The sequence below is a fragment of the Myotis myotis genome, unplaced genomic scaffold (assembly GCF_014108235.1).
Source record: "Myotis myotis isolate mMyoMyo1 unplaced genomic scaffold, mMyoMyo1.p scaffold_m19_p_17, whole genome shotgun sequence".
Classification (NCBI taxonomy): domain Eukaryota; kingdom Metazoa; phylum Chordata; class Mammalia; order Chiroptera; family Vespertilionidae; genus Myotis; species Myotis myotis.
The window spans coordinates 20,384,153-20,408,464 of record NW_023416321.1 but is presented as its reverse complement, the minus strand read 5'-3'; the positions used below and the strand labels follow the sequence as shown (position 1 = coordinate 20,408,464).

At 56.8% G+C, this 24,312-nt stretch overlaps 1 protein-coding gene across 3 annotated transcripts in view; it reads left to right on the top strand.

Annotated features, from left to right (window-relative positions):
- WNT3 (Wnt family member 3) overlaps positions 1–24,312 on the top strand; it is a 40,926-nt gene that overhangs the window by 10,691 nt on the left and 5,923 nt on the right. For 2 of the 3 annotated variants that reach the window (XM_036341771.1, XM_036341772.1), the window contains exon 2: positions 21,282–21,523. In XM_036341771.1, coding sequence (XP_036197664.1) covers positions 21,282–21,523 — 242 coding nt within the window. Of the gene's footprint in view, positions 1–21,281; positions 21,524–23,904; positions 24,305–24,312 lie in introns of those variants that run through there. The other variant, XM_036341773.1, reaches the window with a different exon arrangement.

Sequence of the window (24,312 nt, the reverse complement as noted above, 5' to 3'; positions counted from 1 at the left end):
AAGCTGGGATTGCACAAAGCCGGCCGCAGTGGCCCGGTGACCGTTTTGTTGCAGGGGAGAGTGGTGGCTTTGGGCAAATCACTGCTTCCCGGGCCTCCATTTCCTCCCCTGTGAAACAGGAGGGATGGAGAGGAAATGGCCCCTCATGGTCCTTCCATCAGTGGTCCTCAACCTTCTGGCCCTTTAAATACAGTTCCTCAGGTTGTGACCCAACCATAAATTACTTTCGCTGCTACTTCATCACTGTAATGTTGCTACTGCTATGAATCGTCATGTAATTATCTGATATGCAGGATGGTCTTAGGTGACCCCTGTGAAAGGGTCGTTCGACCGCCAAAGGGGTCGTGACCCACAGGTTGAGAACCGCTGATCTATAGGCTTTGTCGTTCTGCTGTCCTTCTTGCTCCTTGGCATCTGGTCCGTGTCATGCACATACCAGAGATCGAGCGCCAGAAAGAGGATTCTGCCCAAACCAATTCTTGTGTTAGTGGCTCTGATAGGGATGAGTTTTTACTGGACCTTTACAATGTAATATTTAGCTTTATTTCTCCCCGGGAACGAGCGCGGCTTCTCCTTTCAGAGCTTCCTGGCTGTTAGGGAACCTGGAGTCAAGCTTGAAGCTCAGCGCTTGCGTCTGTATTGACCTTGACTTGGCACATTTGTCTTCTCCTTCGCCTGCATCCTGGCTTCCTATGTCATGTTGTTGTTAGTTAATTCCATGTGTTCCGAGGGCAGGCACTGTCTTGCTGTGTTCTCTGTGCCTGGCAAGTACGTAGTAGACGCTCAATAAATATTTGTTGTCTTTACGCTCCTTCCTTAGCAGGTTGAGTGCCTTCTACGTTAGCAACAGGTAAGCGGCTGTGTAGTCTGTTGTCAACTCTTAACTTCAACTTTCTATTTGTCAAGCTGGGCCCTTGTCTTACTCACTCTTGGCCTCAGAGGATCTTTCTTTGAGTTTGGTGGGTTTTGTCATTTTTAATTATTTATTTATTTTAAATATATTTTTATTGATTTCAGAGAGGAAGGAAGAGGGAGAGAGAGAGATAGAAACATCCATGATGAGAGAGAATCATGGATCGGCTGCCTCCTGCAAGTCCCCCACTGGGGATCGAGCCCACAACCCTAGCATGTGCCCTTGACTGGAATCGAACCTGGGACCCTTCAGTTCGGAGGCTGACACTCTCTCCACTGAGCCAAACCGGCTAGGGCTTGTCATTTTTTAAATGAATGGCCCAATCAGAAGAGCATTCAGCCGGGAGCTCTGACTGTGTTGTCCACGCTCCTTGGCATGGCCATGGCCGAGAGGCCCTGCTCGATATAGCCCCTTCCTAACTCTCCATCCTAAATCATCTCCCACCCCCACATCCCCACCCTGTGACCAGCTTTCACTTGTCTGGATAGAAGCATGGGCTTCAGGGGGCATCAGTCCTGGGTTCTAGCTGGTTCTGCCTTTAATACCTGAACCTTACTGAGCCTCAGTTTTCTCTCTGTAAAATGAGGGCTACTGTGAGATTTGGCACAGGGTCTGGTGCCCATACATACGTTCTGCCATTGTTAATCTCGTTTTACTATTTGTGTTGTTTGTATAGTACCTCCCATCTCCAGACCTTTGCATTTGCCCCTGCCTTCTCTTGGAATGACCTCTATGAACTCCCATTCCTTCTTCAAAGGACAGTTCAGACTCCATTTCCTCTGGGCAGCTTTCCCTCAGCACGTGGCCAGAGCTCCGCCCCCTACTCGGTCTATTTGCTTTAGTGACTAAACTGTGAGCCCCCCCCCACCCCCCCCCCGTGGGCAGGACCAGGTTTCCATTATCTTTGTACCCTCATCACCAAGCAAAGTGCGCGCGAGGCACACAGTAGGTCCTCTAAGGTGGGTGGTGGGATGAGGGCCATCTGCCAATAACAGGCTCAGTCTTCCAATTCCAGCTGGATTCCCATGGCCGCAGTGAGGCCCTCCCACTGGCTCCCACCGACTGGCTCTTGTCACTAGTTACCTCTTCATGGGCATCTTATCTCCCCAACTAGAGTATCAGTCCACTGAGGGCAGGACTCTGCTTTATGTGTCTTCGTATCCCCAGTGAGCCTGGATATGCAGGCGCGCAGTTGGTCATTCTGTTGGTTGTTGGCCAGTGAACCTGGCTTCTTCCCAAGCTAGCTCATGTCCAGGCTCAGCGGGTCCCTGCTCCCTGGGACCATTTTTCTTTCCCTCATTCTGTGATTCCCCATAGGGTCCAGACTTGAGCTTCTAGCCTCTGTACTGGGAGGCAGCCTGGTGTTCTGGAAAGCGGGTAAAACTCAGATGTGCTACTTTATAGCTATGGAACTTCGGATAGTTTCTTTAATATGTCAGTTTGTTCATCTGTAAAATGGGGGTAAAAGTCCTCTTCTCAGGGCAGTTGAAATGTGAGGTTGAAATGAAATAAGAAACAGGAACTGAGTTAAAGGCGTGTCAGCACTGAATGAATGAAGAATTCTGTAGGTCAGAGAGCACAAAACTAGCCTTTAGTAAATTTTAGAAGATTTTTTTAAAAAAGAAGAATTCTGTAGGTCAGCCCTAGCCAGTCTGACTCAGTGGATAGAGGGTTGGCCTGAGGACTGAAGGGTTCCAGGTTTGATTCTGGTCAAGGGCACATGCCCAGGTTGTGGAATCAATCCCCAATAGGAGGCAGCCAATCAACGATTCTCTCTCATCATTGATGTTTCTCTCTCTCTCCCCATCTCCCTTCCTCTCTGAAATCAATAAAAACATGTTTTTAAAAAAGATTTTGCAGGTCATTCTAATGTAGCAAGGGTTATAAAAACATGCTATCCCGGGCCAGTTTTTTGTGGAACAAAAAGATCTGGATCCCTTCCCCGACAGAAAAGGCCACACTCAGGGAAAGCCATGCCCTTTATCTTGGTTTGTCCTGTCTAACTAGCCTGGGTGGAGAAAGAAGTGAGTGATGGGTGTGTGGCAGAATTCTGTGACTCGGTGGACCCCAGAGAACGTGGACTCTGGCCGGACCTTGTGTCCTGTTTGGCCAAAATGCTCATGAGGACTCTGGTTCTCAGGAAGGGAAGGCTGCAGCTTTCCCTCCTACCTGCTCTCCACGGGTGCAGTTATCCAGGGGCAATCGCGGTCTAAAACTACCAAATGGCAAACTTCAGAAATAAATGATTCAAAAGATTTTTGGCATATTGATATTTTGGGGAAAAGACTAATTTACTATTTGTTGTTATCTCTTACTGTGCCTAACTTATAAATTAAACTTTATTACAGATGTGTGTGTATAGGAAAAAGCATAGTATGTATAGTTTTTGGTACTCTCGGCAGTTTCAGGAGTCCAGTGGGGGTCTTGGCAAGTATCCCTGGTGAATAGGGGGGGCTGTTATAGATCAAATGTGGCGTCTGTGAGAGTTCTTACTGGGGTTCCAAGGTCTATGTGTGCTTACTATGGTCCTGTAATGGCTTAGACACTGGCCATGACAGCCCTGTGAAGCACAGTGAGTAAGGTTGGCTGGGTGAATCTCCCCTCCCCCCCCCACCCCCGCTGCCTTCAGCTTCCAGTCCCTCATATTGTCTGCCTAAGAGCCAGAGGGCATCACTGGCCATTTGGTGACGGGCAAACTTAGCTAACGGAGCTCCAGACCCACACGGGTCTCCCCTGCCTCACCTCTCCACCTCTTCCCTTTCTGCTCCTCAAATGCACTCTCACGGGCCGTGAACGTCCTGTCCACTATTATCCAGAGATAATGCCACTTTTTTTCTGGGAGGGCCCATCCCACTAGAACCAGGGCAAGTTTCCCTCCCGGCCCAGCCCCTGTTCCCATGGGCCACCCTGCCTGAGCCACTTCAGGGAAGACCAGAAGGTGAATCTCTACCTTAAAGTTTATCCCAACCCTGGACTCCTTCCCTCTGGGAGAAAGGCGCTCAGCTCCTCCGCCCACATCAGAAAGCAGACGTGGCAGCCGTCTCCTGCTGGGTCTCTGTCTTCAGGCCTGGGCCCTGCTCATTCTCCCTTCCTGCCCTGGGGCAAAACTCCACTTCCTTGGGCCTCCACTATAGTTTTCCCTATGGAGAAACTCTCTTCCATCACCTCTCCACCTGCCCATGACCTTCCCAGGATTTTTCTAAACCCAGCTTAGAGCTGCCACATTCCTGGGAATCCTCCAGCCTAATTTTCTCTCTCTCTCTCTCTCTCTCTCTCTCTCTCTCTCTCTCTCTCTCTCTCTCTCTCTCTCCCTCCCTCCCTCCCCTCATCTGTACACCTTTGCAGCCAAGGCAATCCCACGTAATCCTGCTGATGAGAGCTTCTAGGGTCAGATAAATTTGAGAAGTGCCACCTGCTACTTCCGGCCTCTTGGTTAATGGTGCTTATTAGCATATTAGCATCTCATTAGCATATTAGCAACACCCAGAGGCTAGGGATGACCTTTGTTTCCTTTCTTTTTATGACCCTTGTTTTCATTGCTTTAATCTGTTTTCCAAAAGTATTTAACCTCTCAGAGCTGAGCCTCCCTCCCACCTTAAGTAACAGCTATTACCCACTTGGAAAATGGAATCTAGAAGATTCACCTGCCCCTCTCCTATGTCCGTTTATCCCTGTTGTCTTATTCTTCTCAGCAATCCGGCTGTGACTCCACTAACTTTTAAATCATCCTGTGTGAACCAGTTCAGCCCACAGCACCCATCCCAGAGGGGTTTGAGTAGAATGCATGAACGAGCGAGCGAGCGAGCGAATGAACGAATAGAGCAGTCAGCCAACAAGTCAGTCATCCAGCTGCATCTCCTCTGCTGTGGGGCCGTTCCCTGGTCTTTGTACCCCGGGGACTCCGTCTGTCCGGCCAGTGTCAGACCCCTCGACAGTATTTCCACAAAGCCTACCCCCTCGCCTCTGGTAGCATGAATCACTCTTCCACACGAGGCCTCCTGTAATTTTCTTTTTGGGCATCTGTCTCCCTGTGAGACGGGAGCCCCTGCAGGGCAGGCACCATGTCACACTCCCCTCTCTGCACTCCCACAAGCGGAGCCGGTCCCCAGCTGCTGAATGATGGATGGCTCCCGGCTCCGCGCAGAGGCAGGCAGGGCTAAGCCTGCAGGCTCTGGAGCCAGACTGGATGTGTCTAACTACCGGGGTGACCTCGGGCAAATGACTTAATCTCTGCACTTCAATTTCCCTGTCCGAAGGGGGATGATGATAACAGTATCTCCCTCACAGAGTTGTGGGGAGGATTAGATGAGTTCATATGTGTAAAGCACCTGAAACAGTGCCTGGCACCCAGAATGGCATTGGCCTGTGTTAGCACTCACAGCAACAGCAACCACCATTTATGATGCTGGCAACTGTGATAAGAGCTTTACCTACATCCTTTCAGGGACTCCTCCCTCCAGCCTCTTTGAAGCAGGTGAGGTTTACATTTTCCCAATGAGGAAGCTGAGGCCTCCCAAAGGGACAGGATAGGTGATAGGCAGCCGATAGGTGATAGGCAGCGGGTGGTAGCACCGGGCCAGGACTCAGGCCAGCAGATGGGGCAGCCCTGGCCCGTGAGCACTAATGGTGTTGCTTACCACTGGGGGCTGGGTAGCTCCTCTACTTCTTTTTCTTTCTTTCTTTCTTTTTTTTTATTGCTTAAAGTATTACAAAGGGTATTACATATGTGTCCATTTTCCCCCCCGCCCTAGACAGTCCCCTGCCTCCCCTACCCCCCAGTGTCTTGTGTCCATTGGTTATGCTCATATGCATGCATGCAAGTCCTTCGGTTGCTCTACTTCTTTTCACCTATAATCACCCCACTGAGAACCAATTCAGGTTTTTGTGTGTGTTGTGTGTTTAATCCTCTATCCTTCCCCCAAAGATGGAAATCCATGTTGCTGCATGATTGGCTCTTATGTGCATGTGTGCATTAGAGAGAGTGGTGGCAGGTGAGAATGGTTTACTTGAGAGGTCCGGGGTTGCCAGAACCTTCATGGTAGACCCCATAAGGTAGACACTGAGGCGGGACTCCCTTTGAGATACATGGCGGGAGAGTCACCAGGGAATCCACAGTGCTGCAGACCGGGCCAAGAAGCCCTGGCATTCAGCTTGGCATCACCGCCCCAGCACCTTGCCCAGGGCCCTGTGCGTGCCCAGGAAATGCTTGAGGCAGGACACCTGTGGCTAGTTATCCAGGTGAAAGATGGAAAACTTCCTGAGGGCTAGCAACCACGGCTTAGGGATGGGCACAGGGGCCTCAGGATTGGGGGCCATCCCCGACTCCTGAGGTGAGCATGCTGGAATCCCTTCCCCGGGGGCCAGCCGGCCTTCTCGGACTCCATAGGCTGACTCTATTCTTCCCCGCGTAGGCGGAAACCCCAGAAGTCACAGGGCCCAGCGTTCTCCTCTGTCCACACTGGGCAGGGCTGTATTCCTGCACCATCCCGGGTCTGGGTGCACAACAGAGGTGTGGGGAAGAGGGGAGAATGTGGTGAACATAGGAGCTGTTTTTCTTGGAGCAGAGAAAGTTGGGGGACTTCATTCCGTGCAGGGGAGCAGCTACTCCCTCTGCACCTGAGGACAGACACAGAGTCAACGTGGTGGCTCAGAGGGACAGAGCAGGTGGCTGGGTCAGCCTTCCCACCAGGTGTCACAAGGCAGAGGCAGGAGTGGAAGCAGCAGGTGCAGCTGGCAGAGGGAGTGAGCAAAGGGGCCGAGACCTCTCCGGCCTGAAGAGGGGGGTCCCAGGAATGCATAGGCTGCTCTAGCATCCAAGGCTTGCCTAGTGTGAGAATCTGGGAAGGTGCTGCATTTTAGATTCCTATCCTCTCCACGGTCCGGTCCGAATGTTCTGTGAACAAAGGAGGATCCAAGTTCCAGAAAGACTTGGCAGAGACCTTCCTCACAGCTGATGGAGGTCTTTGGCTCCTCAGCCCCACGGGATCCCAACTGAACTCCCAACCTGGGGCCCCAATGCCGCCGGTGTTCCTTCCAGCTCGGACAGGCCCCTTCCAGGGGGACCGGCCCTGCGGAGGGCCGGGGCATCTTTCAGGTCGTCCCCACTTCACTGCATGTGGGATTCCAATTCGTCAGCTGGGCCCTCGGGCCCTGCCTCCTTCCCCCTTGGCCCCTTGAATTTTGGTGTTTTGTGTCGCGCCAGTAATCACCCTTCCTCTTCCTTTTCTCTCAGGGCACAAAACCACTGCTGAGGTCTCATGGGCTATCTGTTCCCCATCCCCCTGTGTCCTCCTTCCCTTGGTCTCCCTGTGGCCACCAGGATGGTTTGTGAGCTGGCTGGCCTCCTTGCTTCTGCCTTCTGTCCTTGTGACGCGGCCTGCCCATTAGATTGTACCCTCCACCAGGTGCCCATTCAGGGCAGAGCACCCGGGGGTAGGGTGGAGGGCGCTGAATAAGTACGTTCTGCTGGAATGAACCGAGAGCGAAATAATAGCAGTAGGGATTTGAGTCAGACAGACGGGGAGCAGGGACCCCCCCGCCCCCCCCTTCCTGGCTGATGGTTCTGTCTGAGCCTCAGTTTCCTCACTGGCGATGAGGATTAGCCACGATGCTCTTTGGGGAAACGCTGTGCAAACTGGAAGGTGCTAGAACGTGTGTCATTTACCCCGACCTCTTGGGAAATTGATGCCCACATTTGTTAGCGTCTGTTGGGTTTGGCTTCTTGGAAGAGGTCCTGAAACCACCTGTCCCGCCTCACACACAAATCCCTCCTGGCCTCGTCTGACATGCAGTGGAACAGACCTCAGGTGGAGAAGGTCCATGACAACATTCAAAAGAAGATCAATAGGCCAGGCCGTCGTGTTGGAGTTTATGGGACTGTAAACCCAGACGGCAGCCCGGGGAGCAGGACAGACCTGAGTCTCCTTCCCCTCCTCCTTCAGCCCGTCCTCAACCTGCTCCTTAGAGACCTTGTCCTAATAAATGCCTCCCCTTATGGCTTTATTAGCCTGTCAGCACCTCCCTTGCCTCGCTGTGTGACCCCAGACAAGTTCCTTAGCCTCTCTGAACCCATGTCATCGCCTGTCAAATGTGGATAATAACCTCATAGGGTTCTTTGGCAAATTAAAAGATACATTCTGTGTAAAGGGCTTTCCATGGCTCCTGGCACTAGTCGGGGCTCTGTAAATGTTAGCTATTATTATTACTAATGATAAACATTCCCAGTGCCTCGCCACCTTCCTTATAGCAGAGTTCAGAAATTATTTCCTCATAACCTTATTAACCACCCTCTACGCAAATAAATGCACCCCTCATGGTATTATTCACCACCGGGTATGCACCTATAAAAGCATCCCCTTACTTCACTTACAGCTCTCAGGCCCATGACCTCATCTCCCCAGAGACTTGTGGGCCCCTCCTCCTGTCTGTGGTGACTCTGGCCTTCTCTTAGGCCAGGTGATTCCTGAGGGATCCCTACCTGGAGCTCATCTGCCCCCTCATGTTGCACACATGTCCTTGTTGTAAAGAAATGATCATTGAAATTTTTACCTTATTTATTTATTTATTTATTTATTTATTTATTTATTTATTATTTTTATTGCTTAAAGTAATGCAAAGGGTATTACATATGTGCCCATTTTTCCCCCCCGCCCTAGACAGTCCCCTAGCCTCCCCTATCCCCCAGTGTCTTATGTCCATTGGTTATGCTTATATGAAATTTTTACTTTAAATGTTTGCTATTTGTGTGCATGTACGTGATGATTTTATCTTTTCTGTCCAATGTGTTCCCCCCCTGGAAGAAATTCCTTTCTGCTTTTGTAATGGACGTGACTACTGCACAGGATTGAAAATACAGACCTTCCCTGTGGCACTGTGCTCTCCTGGGGACCAGCCTGGTCTGGTGGGATGACAGGGTGCTGGGCACAGGGAGGGGAGGGGAGGGAGCAGGCAGTGAAGACAGCCCAAGAGGAGGTGAGTGGACAGGAGGGCTCTACTCTGGACTTGTGGAGAGAAAGTATTTCCAGTGAAGAGAGGAGTGGAGAACCCGGAATCCTACACACACACACACACACACACACACACACACACACACGCCCAGGAAGATGAGCAATCCCAGGAGGAGAAAGGCCTTGGTACCTTGAACCCCAAGAGTGTTTGTTGGCGGCCTGCGTCTCTGCAGAGAGAACTTCCACTGACTCCCAAACATATTTGCGGATTTTCGGGGCTAAGAAAAGTGAGCTGGCCCCCAGGGAGTCGGGAAATCAGGGCAGAAAACCAGGGGATGCATGGGAGGGTTGACAGCTGGGGCTGGGGGGTCAGGGCGTCACCAGATAAAGCATTAGGTTGTAGGAGGAAATGATTTCTTTTGAAAGAGACTTTTTATCTTGTCTTTTCCAATGCATGGTAGCGTGTTTTGTAATCACAGAAAACGTGAGTGCACGGCGGACTGGCATGTGATTTAGACCTAAGCTGTGCAACGGAGGGGCCCAAACGCCTCACTCCATTGCTGTAAAGATGGAGACTTGCTGAGGGGGCAGGAGAGCGGATGAGGGAACGGACAAAACCTGGGTTGGAAAGGATGGACTGATGGTGCATCCCTCCCCCCACCCCCACCCCCTCGCCCACACCCCACCTGAGGAGGCCCCCTGTCTCCCTGCCTCCACCCTGCCTCCCTCCCTGTGTGACCGCGGACAGGCTCTGAGCTTTGCCTGGGACCTGGGACAGTGCTTCCCCACTTTGCCTCCTCTTAAACAGGGGAAAGAAGAATATCACAGACAGAAGGGAGCACGCAGACCAATTAAAACTGTTTCTCTGGGGTTGGGGCCCAGGCACCCGTAGTTTCAAGTCCCCCCCGCGCGCCATCTGCCGTGCAGCGAGGGTTGAGAACCAGTGACCTAGCCCTTTGAGTGCCGGAACATTTAATGAGGTCCTGCGTGGACCCGGAATGCAGCTCCTAATAGGTACTGAGTAAATGCTGGCAAAACCCAGGCGCCCGGGTAATGAGCCCTTGGAAGAAAGGACAGAGGGAGCGAGGCGGCGACCCTGCCGAGGACGGCCCGGCAGCAGGCGGGACTCGGGCTGATGGATTTGGGGCGGGGTGGGGGGGCGCAAAGGAAGGTGTCGAGGCTCGCTTGGGCTGCCTCGCCCGCGGATGGGGAGGGGGCGGGAGAGGCAGCCACGGCTTTGAACTAGCGGGGAGCCTCCCTAAGCCAAGCGGGGGAAGCCCAGGTGCCGGGCAGGGCTGCGCTCACCTGCGCGCGCTCCCGGGGATGCGGGGAAATACCCACCTGGGCAGGAAGGCGGCCGCGCGTCGCCCTGAGCGCCCGGCAGTGGCCGCGTCTCCCTGGCCCGCAGCCCCGCCCCGCCCCGCCCCGCGCACGGTTCTTACTGTTCCTTCAAAGTTTTACGAAAATCGTCAATCAGAAAAACAAAAAAATATATATAGCACGACTACACCTACAGGATACATTTCTCCGAGTTCAGCTGCTGTAGCATTTGCCACATTCATTCCTCCACTCTCCCCCCTGGGCCCCCCAAATCCTAGCCCGGGAACCGGCAGGCTTGGTTCCTCAGAACCCGCAACCGAGCCCTGGAAGGACCTCGGTTCCTCACCCGCCCAATGGGAGACCTGCCCCTGCCTCCTGGAGCTCAGGGCCGGGGGAGTGGGAAGTGGAGAAGGGCTATAGGCTGGAACGAGCTAAAGGTGCACACGTGGCTTCGGAACGTTTAAATTAGAAGGACTGGGGGAGTGGGAAGCAAAGAAACAGAAGGCAGAGCTCCCGGGTAAAAGATGTGCAACCTGAACGCAACTTCCAGGCCCAGCTCGAATGTCACCTCATGGACCTCTTCCTGGCTGTTCAGTCCCTCTGCCCCTGGGCACCCCAGGCCCCCTGGTTTCCACCCCAAATGGGATTGCTCACACCCTGCCCCTGCCAGTGGTCACCTGCACAATGCCTCTCCTGCAGGAGGGCGGGGCCTGGGGAGGGGGGTCCTGGGGAGGGGGCTAGTCTTACACACACACACACACACACACACACACACACACACACACGGCATGCAATTCACGTGCACTGAATGGAGCCTCAGCCGAGAAGGAATTGCATGTGTGTGAGGGAGACAGGGTTCTGGCTGGGGGGTCAGGGGTCTGGCTGGACTCGCTGCCTCCAACCAGTGGAGGAGCCCTGGGCACGGCTCATTCTTTCTCTGAGCTTCAGTTTGCCTGAGGCGCCGGACTGGATGATGCCCAAGTTTCCACCCAACTTTGATGATCTATAGCCTGATACTGCGATAGAATGAGCAACGCGTGTGGCAGTTTACAGAATGCTACAGCCTCTCTAAGGCACCTCCCCCGCCCCCCCCCACCCCCGCCCTCCACCTAGAGACCAGCAGAAGCTTCTCAGGCAGAGCCGTTGGTGCAGCAGGCCTTTGTTAAGCCTCTACCTTGTATCCAAGGAACACGCCCGGCACACCTGGTCCCCTGGTTTCTAGACGCTCAGTGCCCCCCAGTTGGAAAGACTGGACCCACTTGGAGGGGATTTTGATAAAGTCGCTGGGAACAGATGGGGAGGAGCGTTGTGACCCCAGGCCAGTCACTGACCGCCTTTGGGCCTCAGTTGCCTCGCCTGTGAAACAGCATATCAACCCTTGACGAGGTCACCTGTCAGTCAGCCAGGCCGCACGTGGCCGAGGCAGAGCTGGGCCGCAGCTTCTAGCTCCGAAGGGCAGGGCTCTTTTGAGCTCACCTGTGAGCTCTCAACTGCTCGGCAAAGCAAGTGCACCTGGAGCGGTCTCCACCTCTCCCTCCTCTGTCCACCTGTGGGCTCGGAGCCTCGCAGGGGCCTTCGGAGGTCTCAGGAGTGAGGTCCCAGGGGCCCACGGTTTTACTAGCCCCCTTTTACTTCCCTCTGACACCCCCCTGGGCTCAGGCCCTTCTGTGCCTCCTGGTGAGTCTGCCTGGGCCAGTACCCGCTGAAGGAAGATAACCACAGCTCACTGTGTCCTGTCCTCACAGGCCGGAGCGCAGAGCCCCCTCCCTTCCTCCACCTCCTTCTGCGCCCCTTCTCTCAGTCCCCCCACCCCCATCCCTTTCTTCCAGTTCTCATCCTCCCTTCCTCCTCCCCAGGTCTGACCATCCTGCTCTGCACCCCGCCTCCCAATTTGGCTGAAGGGGACAGCCCCTCTCTCCCGCCCCCTCCCCTGCTCCACTCTGATCAGCTCCACTTTCCTACGAAATTGAAAGCGGAAAAAAAACCCCTCGTGCTCACAACACAACAAAAACAGGTTTAAACATTTTACAGGTTTCAACATTTTTCAGGCCGCCTTGTCACATCTTATCAGATCAGCCGGGAGCCGCAGGCCAGGCGCTCTGGGAGCCGCTTTGGAGAACAGAAGCTGTAACATTCCAGCCAGGCTCTGCCCCGCCCTCCGCCCCCCTCCCCGCCCTCCCTTCTTCTCCCCAAAGAAACATCCCACAGGGCTCCCCAGGATGGAGCGCAGGGAACTCCTCAGTCTTTGCCTTTGCCGACCCTTTAGCTTTGAGAGTCGGCCCACCCCTTCTCTTGCGGCCCCTCTCGGCTCTCAGGTGGCCTTAATTCACCTCTGAGAGCCCTGAGAGGCAACCTGGGAGTAGGGGGAGGAGAGGCAGAGCCACTCACAATATAAATGCGGCCACTTGGCCAGTAGGGCCAGTGAGTTGTGTTGGAGATTTTAGGGAGGGAGAGAAAGAGGGGACCCCCACCCCCATGGCCAGTCCTCAGCCGCTGCTGGGTGGGGGAGGCTGGTCAGGCCGGGAGGACCACCCCTGTGCACAGGAGGGCACGGCTGGGGACCGAGGTCCAGGGTGCAGGGAGGAGGGTGCGGACAAGAGTGGAGGAGGGAAGGCGCCGAGGAAAGGAAGAGCAGGGCGAGGTGACTCACGCTGCCCAAGTGTGTTGGCCACACGCCTTGGTGGGAGCTGATGAGAATATCGGGAACCAGCAGCCAAACCCGGGCGCCTAGTGCCAGTGTTGGCAGAGCCAGGCCGACCAACCTCCTCCTGCAGGGTTTCAGGAGAGCCCTCCCCACCTCTTGGCCTGAAGTTCTAGCCTGCGGGTGTGAGGTCCTGGCCCCCATCCTGTGCCCTCCCTCCCAGGGGAGCCCTGCATTCCTGGAGCCACCACCAGGGTCCCTCCCTTGGCACGTGGCAGCCAGCATTCCACCACCAGGCTCCGGGTTGTCTCACCCTTTCCCGTGTGCCCACTGCGGGAGGTGAGGCCTCAAGTATCCTTCTATTAGCTCCAGGACAGAGGTTCCCAAATCTGAACTTCCCGCCTCTTTCTCTGGGGCTCCAGCGCTGTACCTCCAGCTCATGGTGCCTGGAGGGCTCACTGGTCCCACAAAATTCCTTCTCTTTGTTCCCAAACCTGTGTCACCACTTACGTTCCCTTTCTTGGTCTCATGTGGCCAGTAGCTGCCCATCCTTATTCACTGCCTCCTCTCCACTCCCAATGCCACTGCCCTAGGCCTATGGCCACAGACGCTGATGTCCCAGGTGGGTGGTGCTCAGCCCCAGCTGCCCACTAGGCTCACCCCAGACCAGTGGAACCTGTCGCCCGGGGGCTTGTGACGTGCAGCCAGGCCTGAGATGCCTTAGCCTGAACTCACACTGGCCTCCCCACTGCTTTCCCAGCCGGTGGTCTCCAGTGCTCTCTGGCCTGGTGGTCATTTGGGTTTTAAGTGACAAGGGCCTCAGGACCCTCTGTCACTCATTCATGGCACCCACGGCACTCAGACCTAATAGGTGCTGCAAAAGGGCTTGCTGGTCTGGTATTGACAGCTGCCTCCTGATCTGGGTGCTCCATGGGTGCGGCTTAATCCACCTCCATGTTCCCAGGCCTGGCCCAACTCAGTCATCACTCAAATGTGTGTTGAGTGAATCGGCAGGGAATGAATCTGTTTCCCGGGAAAGATTTCAACCTGCTCTCCCAAGGGCAGGCACTTCCAGTCACTCCATATGATTGTTGCCTTCGTGGGGCCCCAGGCTGCATGGCTGGGGCTGAATCAAGACGGCAAGTCCAGCAGCAGGCCTGAGCCACCCTGGGTTCAGACGTTCTCACAGTTGCTTCTCCATTGACTTCTGTCTGGACCCTGGGTCCCAGCTCAGCACGTGGACCCCTTCCACCTCACCCTATTCTTCCCTTCCCTTCTCATACATAAGCAAGGGTGCCCCTAGCCCGGCTGGAGACCCATGAGAACCAGGTGGCCCATCCATGCCTGCTGAGTGAATGACCCAGTGGCTGATGAGAAAGGTCCATAGAGGTCTGCCTGCTCCTTTGATGAAAGGCCTCTTCTGGGGTATCTAGACCTGCTCAGTGGACCATGGGACCCATGAGCTCCTTTGGGCTCAGAAGCAACTCCCTACCCGTGGCCTGCACTGAGCCGGGTGCAGGGTTGGGTTGGGAAGTCACAGAGCTGTGCTCGGCACCCACGGGAGGACCAGTGCTCCAGGAAGGACCAGCGGACAAGCAACGAAAGACGGTAGCCTGTGAGTCATGATCCCCCCTCAAGAGCAGGTCCCTCCTCTCCTGCTGCATCACAGGCGCCCTGTGGAGACACCAGGGTGAGTGGCCGCAGGTCCTGGCCTGTCAGGAGCAGTGATTGCCTCGACACTCTAGGTTTCCGCCCTTTGGAAGTTCCAGGATTTGGGTGCCTCAGGGCCCATCAGGCCCTTCCCCTGGCCTGCCCTACTGGGCACATGCCCCTGAACTAGTCAGGTTTCCCTTAACACCCATCAGCCCTGAGTGGCCTCTTTATCTCAATGGAAAGGTAGTAGCCTTAAGTCTAAGGCCAATGCTTGGCTCTTTACTTCCTGCACATTTTTTCAAGCCTTTTCTTCCCCTTTTGTAAATTTCTATCTCGCTCTTGGCCAGTGTGGGACCCCTCTGAGCCCAGGAATGGGAAGGACAGCTGTCCAGTACTGCCCAGGAGCCAGCAGGTAGAGCACCAAACACTGGGCCATTTTAAGGTTTCCAGAAACATGATGGCCACTCTGGGGGAGAGAGACAAACGACCACAAAGGAGGTGGTTTCCAACTCCTTCCCCAGTTCTCTCCCTCCCTCCTTCTCAGCCCCCATGGCAGTCATTTTAAGAGACACTAGTTCTTTGGGCTAGAATTTTAAGGTGCCCTGTGTGGGACCAGGTGAGGTTATGCCTCACCGTAGGGAAAGGTGAGGGCAAGGGAACTATGACTCCGTGAAAGACACGATTGGGGAGGCTTGACCGTGGAGCTCACCCCGAGACTGGAGGGAGGAGTTCCGAAGCTGGTGGGAGGGTGTGGGGGGGCGAGGATGACAGACCCTTTCTGGGCCTCAGTCTTCCCATCTAGAGAAGGAAGGGATTAGACCCGTGGTTCTCTCTGCAGAGGGGCCATGGTGAGGGCAAAGGTAAGGTTGAGGGATGGGGCTCTAGGCCTTTGCCCCCCCCCCCCCCATTTAACTATATTTAAGTGTACAATTCAGTGGCATCAAGTACATTTGTAATGTTGTCCAGTCATCAACACTATTTCCAGAACTCTTCATCATACCAGACAGAAACTTTATACTCAATCAATAAATTTCCCACCTCTTCCCCAGCCTCTGGCAACATCTAGTCTATTTTCTGTCATTATCAATTTGCCCATTCCCGGTACCTCATATGAGTGGAATCATACAACATTTGTCCTTTGGTGACTGGCTTATTTCACGTAGCACCATGTTGTCGAGGTTTAACTATGTTGCAGCATGTATCAGAACTTCATTCCTTCTTATGGCTGACGAATATTCCACGGTATGGATACACTACATCTGTGTTTTGTTCATCAGTTGATGGACTCTTGCGTTGCTCCCACCTTTGGGCCACTGTGAGTGATGCGGCCGTGAACACTGGTGTACAGGTATCTGTTTGAGTCCCTACTTGTAATTCTCTCGGGTCGATACCGAGGAGAATTCCTGGGTCATGTGGTAATTCTGTGTTTAGCCTTTTGAAGAACAGGTTGCTCTTTTGGTCTGTTTTACGAAGTAGCTATGGGAGAGAAGGGGTGTGTGCATTTGGAATAAATGATTAACAATTAAGAAACATCCTAGATGATGCCTAAGGCCCATCCAATCTCTAAAATCCTACAATGTTGGGAGGGTCCGAGGTAAAAATAAAGACACATTTGGGTGCTACCTTATAGGTAGCAGGACTCCAACCTGAATGGTTCCTTACAGGAAAGATGGTGGGGACAGCCCCGTGGGCACCCCCCTCCTCGCCCCCCAGGCACAGCCCCCCGGCCAGCCAGCAGCAGGGTGGGTCCCTGCTGGGTGGATGACAGAATCGGGGCGTCAACACTGCCAGCGCCTCGGCACAGGACACACTGCAGGGGCACTTGGTGGAGTCTCACCGTCCATATGTGCACAAGTCAGTTCAGCACCTACGCTGGCCTGAATTCCTTGGTTAAAAGCATTATCTCTGCTCTGTGCTCACCATGCAGGCCCACCTTCAGCCTCTGGGGATGGGAGGTGTAGGGTCCAGGTGAATAACCTGGGAGGAGTCTGATGGGTTGTGCACAGTATTTCATTACGTCCAGCCTGTGAGGAGAGGGGATTTTGCCTGAGAGGTGGACATGGAGGCCTCCCAAGCAGCCTGGTGCTTGCTGGCACCTGCTGCCCACCCGCCGGCCCGCCTGTCTGTCCTTAGCCCGGCTACATGGTGGGTGGTGGGGGTGGAGGATGAGCTCTCTTTCGGGGAGTGTGGCAGCACGCTTGGGCAGGGCAGGGCCAGGAGCTGGGTATAAATAGCCCCTGCCCAGCTGGGAAGGCCTGGCAGTGCCCCCTGCCCTCCCCCTCACCAGCTGCCAGCGCCAGGCGGGCCCCTAGCTCCCTTGGGAGCCTTGCCATTGTCTCAGGTCCTGACTGTAGGAACTTCCTCAGCGGAACCGAGGAGTCTTGTTCTGTGTGGAGGTGGAACCTCCGGATGCCTGGAGGCCTGGGGAGTGGGGGTGAGGCTGCAAGATGGGGGTGAGCAGACTGGCCCGGGGAAGGGCTTGCTCCTTCATCCCCCCTCCCCTTGAGAATCAGCATGTTCCTACCATGTGCCTGGCTATTTGGTAGACCAAATGTGCTCACTTCTCTGTGTGTGTGCATGTGTGTGCATGTGTGTGCGTGTGCGTGTGTGCATGTGTGTGCGTGTGCGTGTGCGTGTGTGTGTGTGTGTGTGTGTGTGTGTGTGTGTTATGGAGGAGGTGTTGAGGGAGAATGGAAACACAGCCTCCAGCCTCAAGAAACTTACACTAGCACAGCCAGAGGGAATGGGAAACAAACCAGCACTCTGAGATAAGAAGGTTGGAAAAAGGTAGAGGCAAAATCCAGAGAGAGGAGAGGCTACTTTTGTGTGGAGCCCACGAAAGTCTTGGGAATGGAGGCGACCCCGGACTGGGAGGTTGGAGGATGGGTAAGATGCTTGCCGGGCTCGGGCCGTGGGCAGGCGTCCAGGTGGAGGGCTCAGGGTGTGCGAAGGCAGGTGGGCATGAAACAGCCGGGCTGCCAGCCACTCACAACGGCCAGGACAAATCGAATCAAAGCCACTCACACTCACTTTGGTGCAAAGAATTGAGGAGAACGAGGCTCACTCTCTGTGTGACCTCCCCGACGCGATCGTGCCCTTCAGTAACGGGGACAAGGAGCTTCGAGTTCAATTAGCCTGAGTCTGTGGTGGTGGAATCGCAGACAGGAGTCCCGTGTGGGCAGCTGGCTGAGTCAGGGGTGGCCGGGCACGTCTGGGAGAGGGCAGCCATCCTGCGGAAATCAATCCCGTGGCCACAGCCTCGTTAGCCCAGCACCAGCCCGAGGAGCTAACTTGCGTCCCCAGAGGCCCTGGCTAATTACTGGCAGGATGTCCAGATCGGAGCTGACACCTTGAATGGAGCTTAGTGGGAACATCGTTATGCCCTCCCTTGCCCTCTGGGTCACCTTTACCGGGCAGCCAGATCGTACGCCTGCTTAGCCACCCCAGTGAGAACTGAACTGCCGGGCAAGGGGCCAGCTTTGCGCTGTTCCAAGCATCCTTCCAAGAGATGGATGGGAAGGGGCCCTGGCAAGGCGATGTGTTCTCTGAAGTCAGGGATGGGAGGGCAGGGGACAGACCACGTGCTGGGGACAGCCCCAAACACATGGTGACCACAACGAACAGCACTTACTGAGCGCTCTCTACGCGCCCAGTGTTTCATACGGCCGATGCTTCCCACTCCGTCTACTTTACAAATGAAGGCACGGAGGCACCGAGAGGTCAAGTAAATCGTTAGAGAGCAACAGCTAGGAAATGGCAGAGCTGGATTCGAACCAAGGCAGCCTGGCTCCCAGCGACACAATCAGTTGGATCAGGGCAGCACGAAGGAGACGGGGTTTGGGGGGGCGAGGGAAATGAACTCATCGTCTCTGAGGCTGGGCGTTATTCTCAGAGGACATTGCACTTGGAGTCAGACAAACCCAGGGTCTGAATTCTGGCAACTTCCTTCTGTAAGTCACCCGACTTCTCTGAGCCTCAGTTTCCTCATCTGTAAAATGGGATGACAGCACCACCTCACAGAACTGCTGTGAGGATTAAATGAGAGAAGTGCCTGGCATGTAAGTGCTCAATAAGTGGTTGCCATTATTATCGCTAGTGTTGAATATGAAAATCCGCTTGGGCTGTAGGAAGGACTCAGCCAGCAAGGGCTTGGTGACTCCTGGGGGAGTGAAAGGGACCATGGCATCTCCGAGCGATGCCAGTCCCAGTGCCCATTGCTGGGGTTCTGCTGGGCTGGGCAGGCTGCCTAGGATCCTGTGGGAGTGAAACCAGGAAGCAGGGAGCCCCTTGGAGGGTTGGGGTGAGGACCAGCCTCACCAACTGGAAATGAAGCGCCAGCAGGGACTTCCCCACCCCTCAGCCCTGCTTCTGTGCAGTGGTAGCCAGCTAACCAGGCTCCATACATCTGGGTGTCTGGCCTGGGGCAAGTCACTTCTCTCTGGGGCCTCTGCTTTCTCATCTGTACAATGGGCTTCACCCTCTCCTCGGGATTCTCTCGTAGGTTCTGATTCTGATCCAGGCTCAGCCTCCCACTTGGTTTGAGGGTACCCAGGCCTGTAGAGGTGCCGACAGGTGCAAGGCAAAGGCTGGGAGGAGGAGGAAGAAAAGTAATGGGGGGAGGGAAGAGGAAGGATCCCTGAGTGCCCCTCAGGCCCCGCTTTCATCTCTCTGGGTAAAGGCAGGCTGGAGCCTTGGGAACCCGGCGTGGCTGGTGAGCAGACCAATAAATGGGGAGTGACGCTGGGCAACTCTCCTGGTGCCAGAGGTGATGTGGGACAGGCCGGCCCAGGTTAGAGTGTGCAGAGGGGACGGGAGGCCAGGCTCATGGGGAGCGTGGGCACTGCGGGGCCAGTCCACAAGTCCACACCTCCAGGACAGGCAGGGACCAAGGCACCTGCCGGGGGAGACCGGGGAGTACTCGGGCCAAAGAGGAGGGACATCGAGGCTGGGAATTGGGTGCCAGGTCTCCCTGGGCTGCTCTGAGATAGTCAGGGACTGGGCCAGGCCACGGGGAGGGGCGGGCAATCACCGCCATACTCATGACCAAACACAGCTGTGGCCATGGGTGGCAGCGCCCTCTATCCTGCCTCAGCCTCCCTCTCCAGCTGTCCCCATGTAGGGCTTTGGGTCCTAAGGGGGAGTGGGAAAGGCCTGGGCTTCTTCCCAGGGGGTCTTGCTCCGGAGCCTCCCTCAGGGTGTCGCTCTGCTGAGCCACCTGCGCTGAACCCGGCTCAGTTACCCTCCCCAGTGATTGCAGGGCTGCTGGGCCAGGGCTGGACGCGCTGGTTAAATGCACGCGGAGAGGCAGCCTGAGCTGGGAGGGAGGCTCGACTCTCACACTCTGCAGTTCTGCAGATGGGCAGCTTACTTAGCTCCCTGGCCTCAAGTTTCCTCATCTATGAAATAGGACGATGACAATGTGAGGATTACATAATGGGAACAGTCAGAACCGGCCCAGCACATAATAAGCAGCAGGGATTCGATCACCGCTGTTAGCACGCTAACCTGCTTATAACTATAAACAAGGCAGGGCAGGAGAGGACAGCCTGCAGGGCCCTGTCCGGTGCTGTGGGCATGTGCCCGTCAGAGGCTTCTGGGCTGACCCGCTCCATCCCACCCAGGCGTGGGTGGGCTCAGTGTTGAGGCCCAGGGTGCATTGGGGCAGGCCTGCAGCCACCCCACCCCTGGGGATCGAGGCAGGCATTGCCCAGAAGGAAGGGTGGCACAACTGGATTGTCCCATGGGCACTGGAGTCGGAAGGCATGGGGTCCAGTGAGCAACTCCTTAGCAGTTCTGGGGCCCGGGCTCGGTTCTCAACCTGCAAGGCTGAGCCATCTGACATGGGGCTGCTATGACCGCCCCTCCTATGTCAGAGGGTAATTATCAGGGTTCGGTCAGGCAGAGGAATTTAGGAATAGCCATTCTCTGTGGTCAGTCAGCCCTGTAGGCCACCCTCCCTTCTCTTTAAAAGAGCTTGATGTTCAAGATCTAGAAATGTCTCATAAATGTTACCATCCAAACCCCAGACCTGGTTCCCCAGTCCCGCTCCCAGAATTAATTAAAAAATAGCGAAGTGGGGGCCGCCTCCTCCCTCTGAAAACTGAGCCCAGAGCCAGCCTCAGGAGGATGGGCACCACGCCCCTCCATGGTGCCCACCACGAGCCCATGGTGAGAGCTCTTAAGTGGCCGGCGCTTGGTTCATTTTTTGTGGTTTTTGTGGTATTTCCCGATCTGCCCGGGGTCTTCTGCACCCACTTCCCAAAGCATCCACCATCCCTTTGTGTGTCAACTCCCTGTGGGGACGGAGGCTTCCCTGCTTTTTCTGAGCTGGGGCTGGGGGTCCTCCTTCTATTAGGTTTGGTTCCTTCCCATGGGTCATCGACAGTCTCATGTGGCCCCCAAAACCTAGACTCCCTGGGAGGTGGCCCAGACCAATCCTTTCAATGCCCCTCAGGGAAACTAGTCCCGAGCCTGGGAGGGACTTGACCTGGGCCCCAGTACCATCCTTCCAGGCCCTGGCTCATTCATGGAATCGCAATGGTCCCCAAGGGCGCCCACTGGAGGTTTCTGCTGGCCCCCATGGCCCCTGCACGTTGGAGATGTCCACGCCAGGGGGCTGACCTGGCCTGGATCAGAGCCCTGCCCACCGAGGACAGCATTCGGGTGCCGGGTTTTCCGGGGCCTGGGCTTGGGCTCACGAGCCCTGTGCTGCTCTACCTACCCGGGAGGGCTACTGAGAAAGAAACGATGCCCGTGATGGGCTCTGTGCTTTGTGCCTGCAGTGCCACTGTCCTCCGTGTGCCCACAGGTCCCTGGCCCTGGGCCAGCAGTACACGTCCCTGGGCTCCCAGCCTCTGCTCTGCGGCTCCATCCCAGGCCTGGTCCCTAAGCAACTGCGCTTCTGTCGCAATTACATCGAGATCATGCCCAGCGTGGCGGAGGGCGTGAAGCTGGGCATCCAGGAGTGCCAGCACCAGTTCCGGGGCCGCCGCTGGAACTGCACCACCATAGACGACAGCCTGGCCATCTTCGGGCCCGTCCTTGACAAAGGTATTGTCTCTGGGCCCACTAGGAGGTGGGTGGGGGGTGGGGTGGGGGACACCATCAGGATGAAGTGCCTCTTCCATCTCAGGGTGACTTAGCCCTGAGCCCAGGGTCCCCAGGGGATAGTGATAAAGCTGGTCACGACCTGGGGCCTCCACAGAAAATGGGTCAGGACCTTCTCTGGACCGACCCAAGCTGTCACCATGGAAGCCACACCTTCCCAGGGGCTGCTGGGGGCTGGGCAGCCTTGAGATGCTCTAGGGTCCCGCCTTCCTTCCCCCTCAGCCTCCACTATGGGCTTAGCTTTGATGTGGACATTTGTGACATTTCCCCAAGGCTGTGTTAAGTGCTATGCAAATGTAGCTTTGGGGTGGGGTAGGGCCGGGGCATTGTCACCCCTATACTCCTCCCATTGAGAAAATTCCAGAGCTGAGAAAGCTGCCTGGTACCGGTGGCACTGCATAGCTCCCGCGTGCTTCCGTGAGAACCTTCTGCTGGACCCGCCCCTGCAAGCTGGACATGCCCTTGGACTGTGGAGGGGCCCGAGCTGGTGCTGGCCTCTGGGGGACTGCCCAGCCCCCTTGCAACCTGGGAGCCTAACTGGCTGCACTTCAACTGGCCTTAGAACAGGAAGGCACTGATGGGAGGGGGAAGGGGACAACTGCCCCCTAGAAGAAGGGGACTTCGGGCCGGGTGAGTTCTGGCCTGAAGGTGGGCAGCTCTCTGAGAAACTGCAGGTCTGGGGATTTAATGCTCCCAGCTGGCCTTGGGGGCCACCACCCCTTTCACAGCAGCCTGAATCCTCCCGCCACCAACAAGCCTTTGCCACCCTAACGTGAGCCCGGCCCTCCCTCCTTTTAGGGGAGCTGAATTTACAGCCAGAAAGAAAAGGAATCGAAAAAAGAAAGAAAGAAAAAGAAAGAAAGAAAAGAGAAAAGGAATCTGAAAGCCTGGAGGGTCTTGGGGGGGGTGTTGGCAGGGAATGGGGGGGGCGCTGACCACGCCACCCCATTTCAGAGTGCGGTCCCCCTTAACCTGTGCCTCGGGTTCGCAGTCAGTCTGATCCACAGGCTATTGTCATGGGACCGCAGGGCAATTAGCGAATCAATGGATGATGATGCTGTTTACGCTTCTGTTACCAAAGCTCATTATTGCTTGTTTACACACAAGGTTTGGCCTCTAATTGGGGCCCAGTGGCGGCGGTTTTCATTTCAAACCTGATCGCGCTGGCGTGTCAGTCTGTCCGCCTTCCGGTGCCCCACCTCGGGCCAGGCAGCGCCGGATCACCCGGCCCGGCGTCTAGACGCTCCCCGAACGCGAGGCTCCCCGCGGAGGGCCCCCCGCGGCTCGGGGTGCTCAGGGCGCACACCCGGCCTGCGGGCTCAGCACCGCGCACGCCGCGGTTTCAGGGTTTCAATCACCATTGTGGGTTCCAGGACGCGCCTTCGCCTGGAAATGGCAGGAGGGCAGCTTGGGGTTAGGGAGCGGGAGTCCGTCAGACCCTGGGCCTTCGATGGACGCTCAGGAGTCTCGGGAGGAAGGCCCCGCACGCACACGCGCCCGTGTCCGGAGCCGGGCCGCCCCCGCCCCGCCGGGGGGCCCGCCGGGGGTCCACCTCCGCGGACGCTGGGCGCCCAGGGCGCAGGGAGGAGGCCGGCCCCGGGCGCGCACCTTCCGCGGAGCCGGACGCCCCAGGGCGGGGTCCGTGGAGCGGGGACCTGGGCGGGGCGGGGGCGCCGGGGGCGCCGGCCGGAAGGCGGAGGACGCGGCGGCCAGGCCAGCCCGAGCGCGCTCCCCCCGGGCGGGGCCGAGGGCGGGCGCCCCGAGGGGTGAGGCGGCTGGAAAAGGGCCGAGCGCCGCCCCCCACCGCGCGGCCCGGCCCCGCGCCCGCTGCGGCCGCCGCGCCATTCACACGCCCTCTGGCCATTCGGCGCGGCGCGGGGGCGGGGGGCGCCGCTTCAATGGGGATTTCGCGGGCCGGCGCCGGGGCTGGGGGCGCGGCCCGGCCGCGGGAGCCGCCCGTTGCTACGCGGTGGCGGCCGGCCCGGCGGCCCGGGCCCGGCGGCCGCATTATGCGGGTAATGCGGTGTGACACCGCGCGAACAAAGGCGGATTGAGCGGCCCAGCGGGCCCCGCCGGACGGGGACCGGCACAGCGGGGCTGCCAGCGCCGCTCCCAGGCTAATCCCCGCCCCGCCCCCGCGCCCCCGCGTCCCCGCGGCTGGGAACCGAGCGCGGCCCGGGGTCTGGGCGCCGCCGCCGCCGCGAGAGGCCGCGAGCCCGGCCGGAAGCGAGGCCCTGGCTCTCGGCGCCCCCCGGACCCGGGCGCTGATGGATGGGAGGAGGCTGGGGTGGGGGCGGGGGCGGGGGCGGGGGGATCGGGTTGGAACCAGGGCCCAGAGCCGCAGGCCGAGGCCGCCCCCTGTCCGCAATCCGCCCGGGCTGCACGTCCCCACCCGGGGGGCGGGCCCTTCCCGTGCAGGTGGCTGCGAGGGCGCCCAGGGGACACGCGGCTCCCTCGTCTGCCGAGCTGCGTCTTCCGCAGCATCGGGACGGGAGCCTGGCTCCTAGGCCAGCCCTTCGCCCTGCGCGGCCGCGCACAGGTCACGTCCCTGCTCGGGGTTCTTCGCCAGAAGGAGATGGTCGGGCGGCGTGCCTTTCGGCCTTGGCCTCTGATCGTTAGTCCGCATCTGCAGAATGGGCCCATCAGACTTCCTGCCTCGGGTGAAAAGGATTGGATGGGATGTAGCCCCTGAGGGAGAATCTGGTGCCTGCCGAGCACCCACAGGTGGTCAT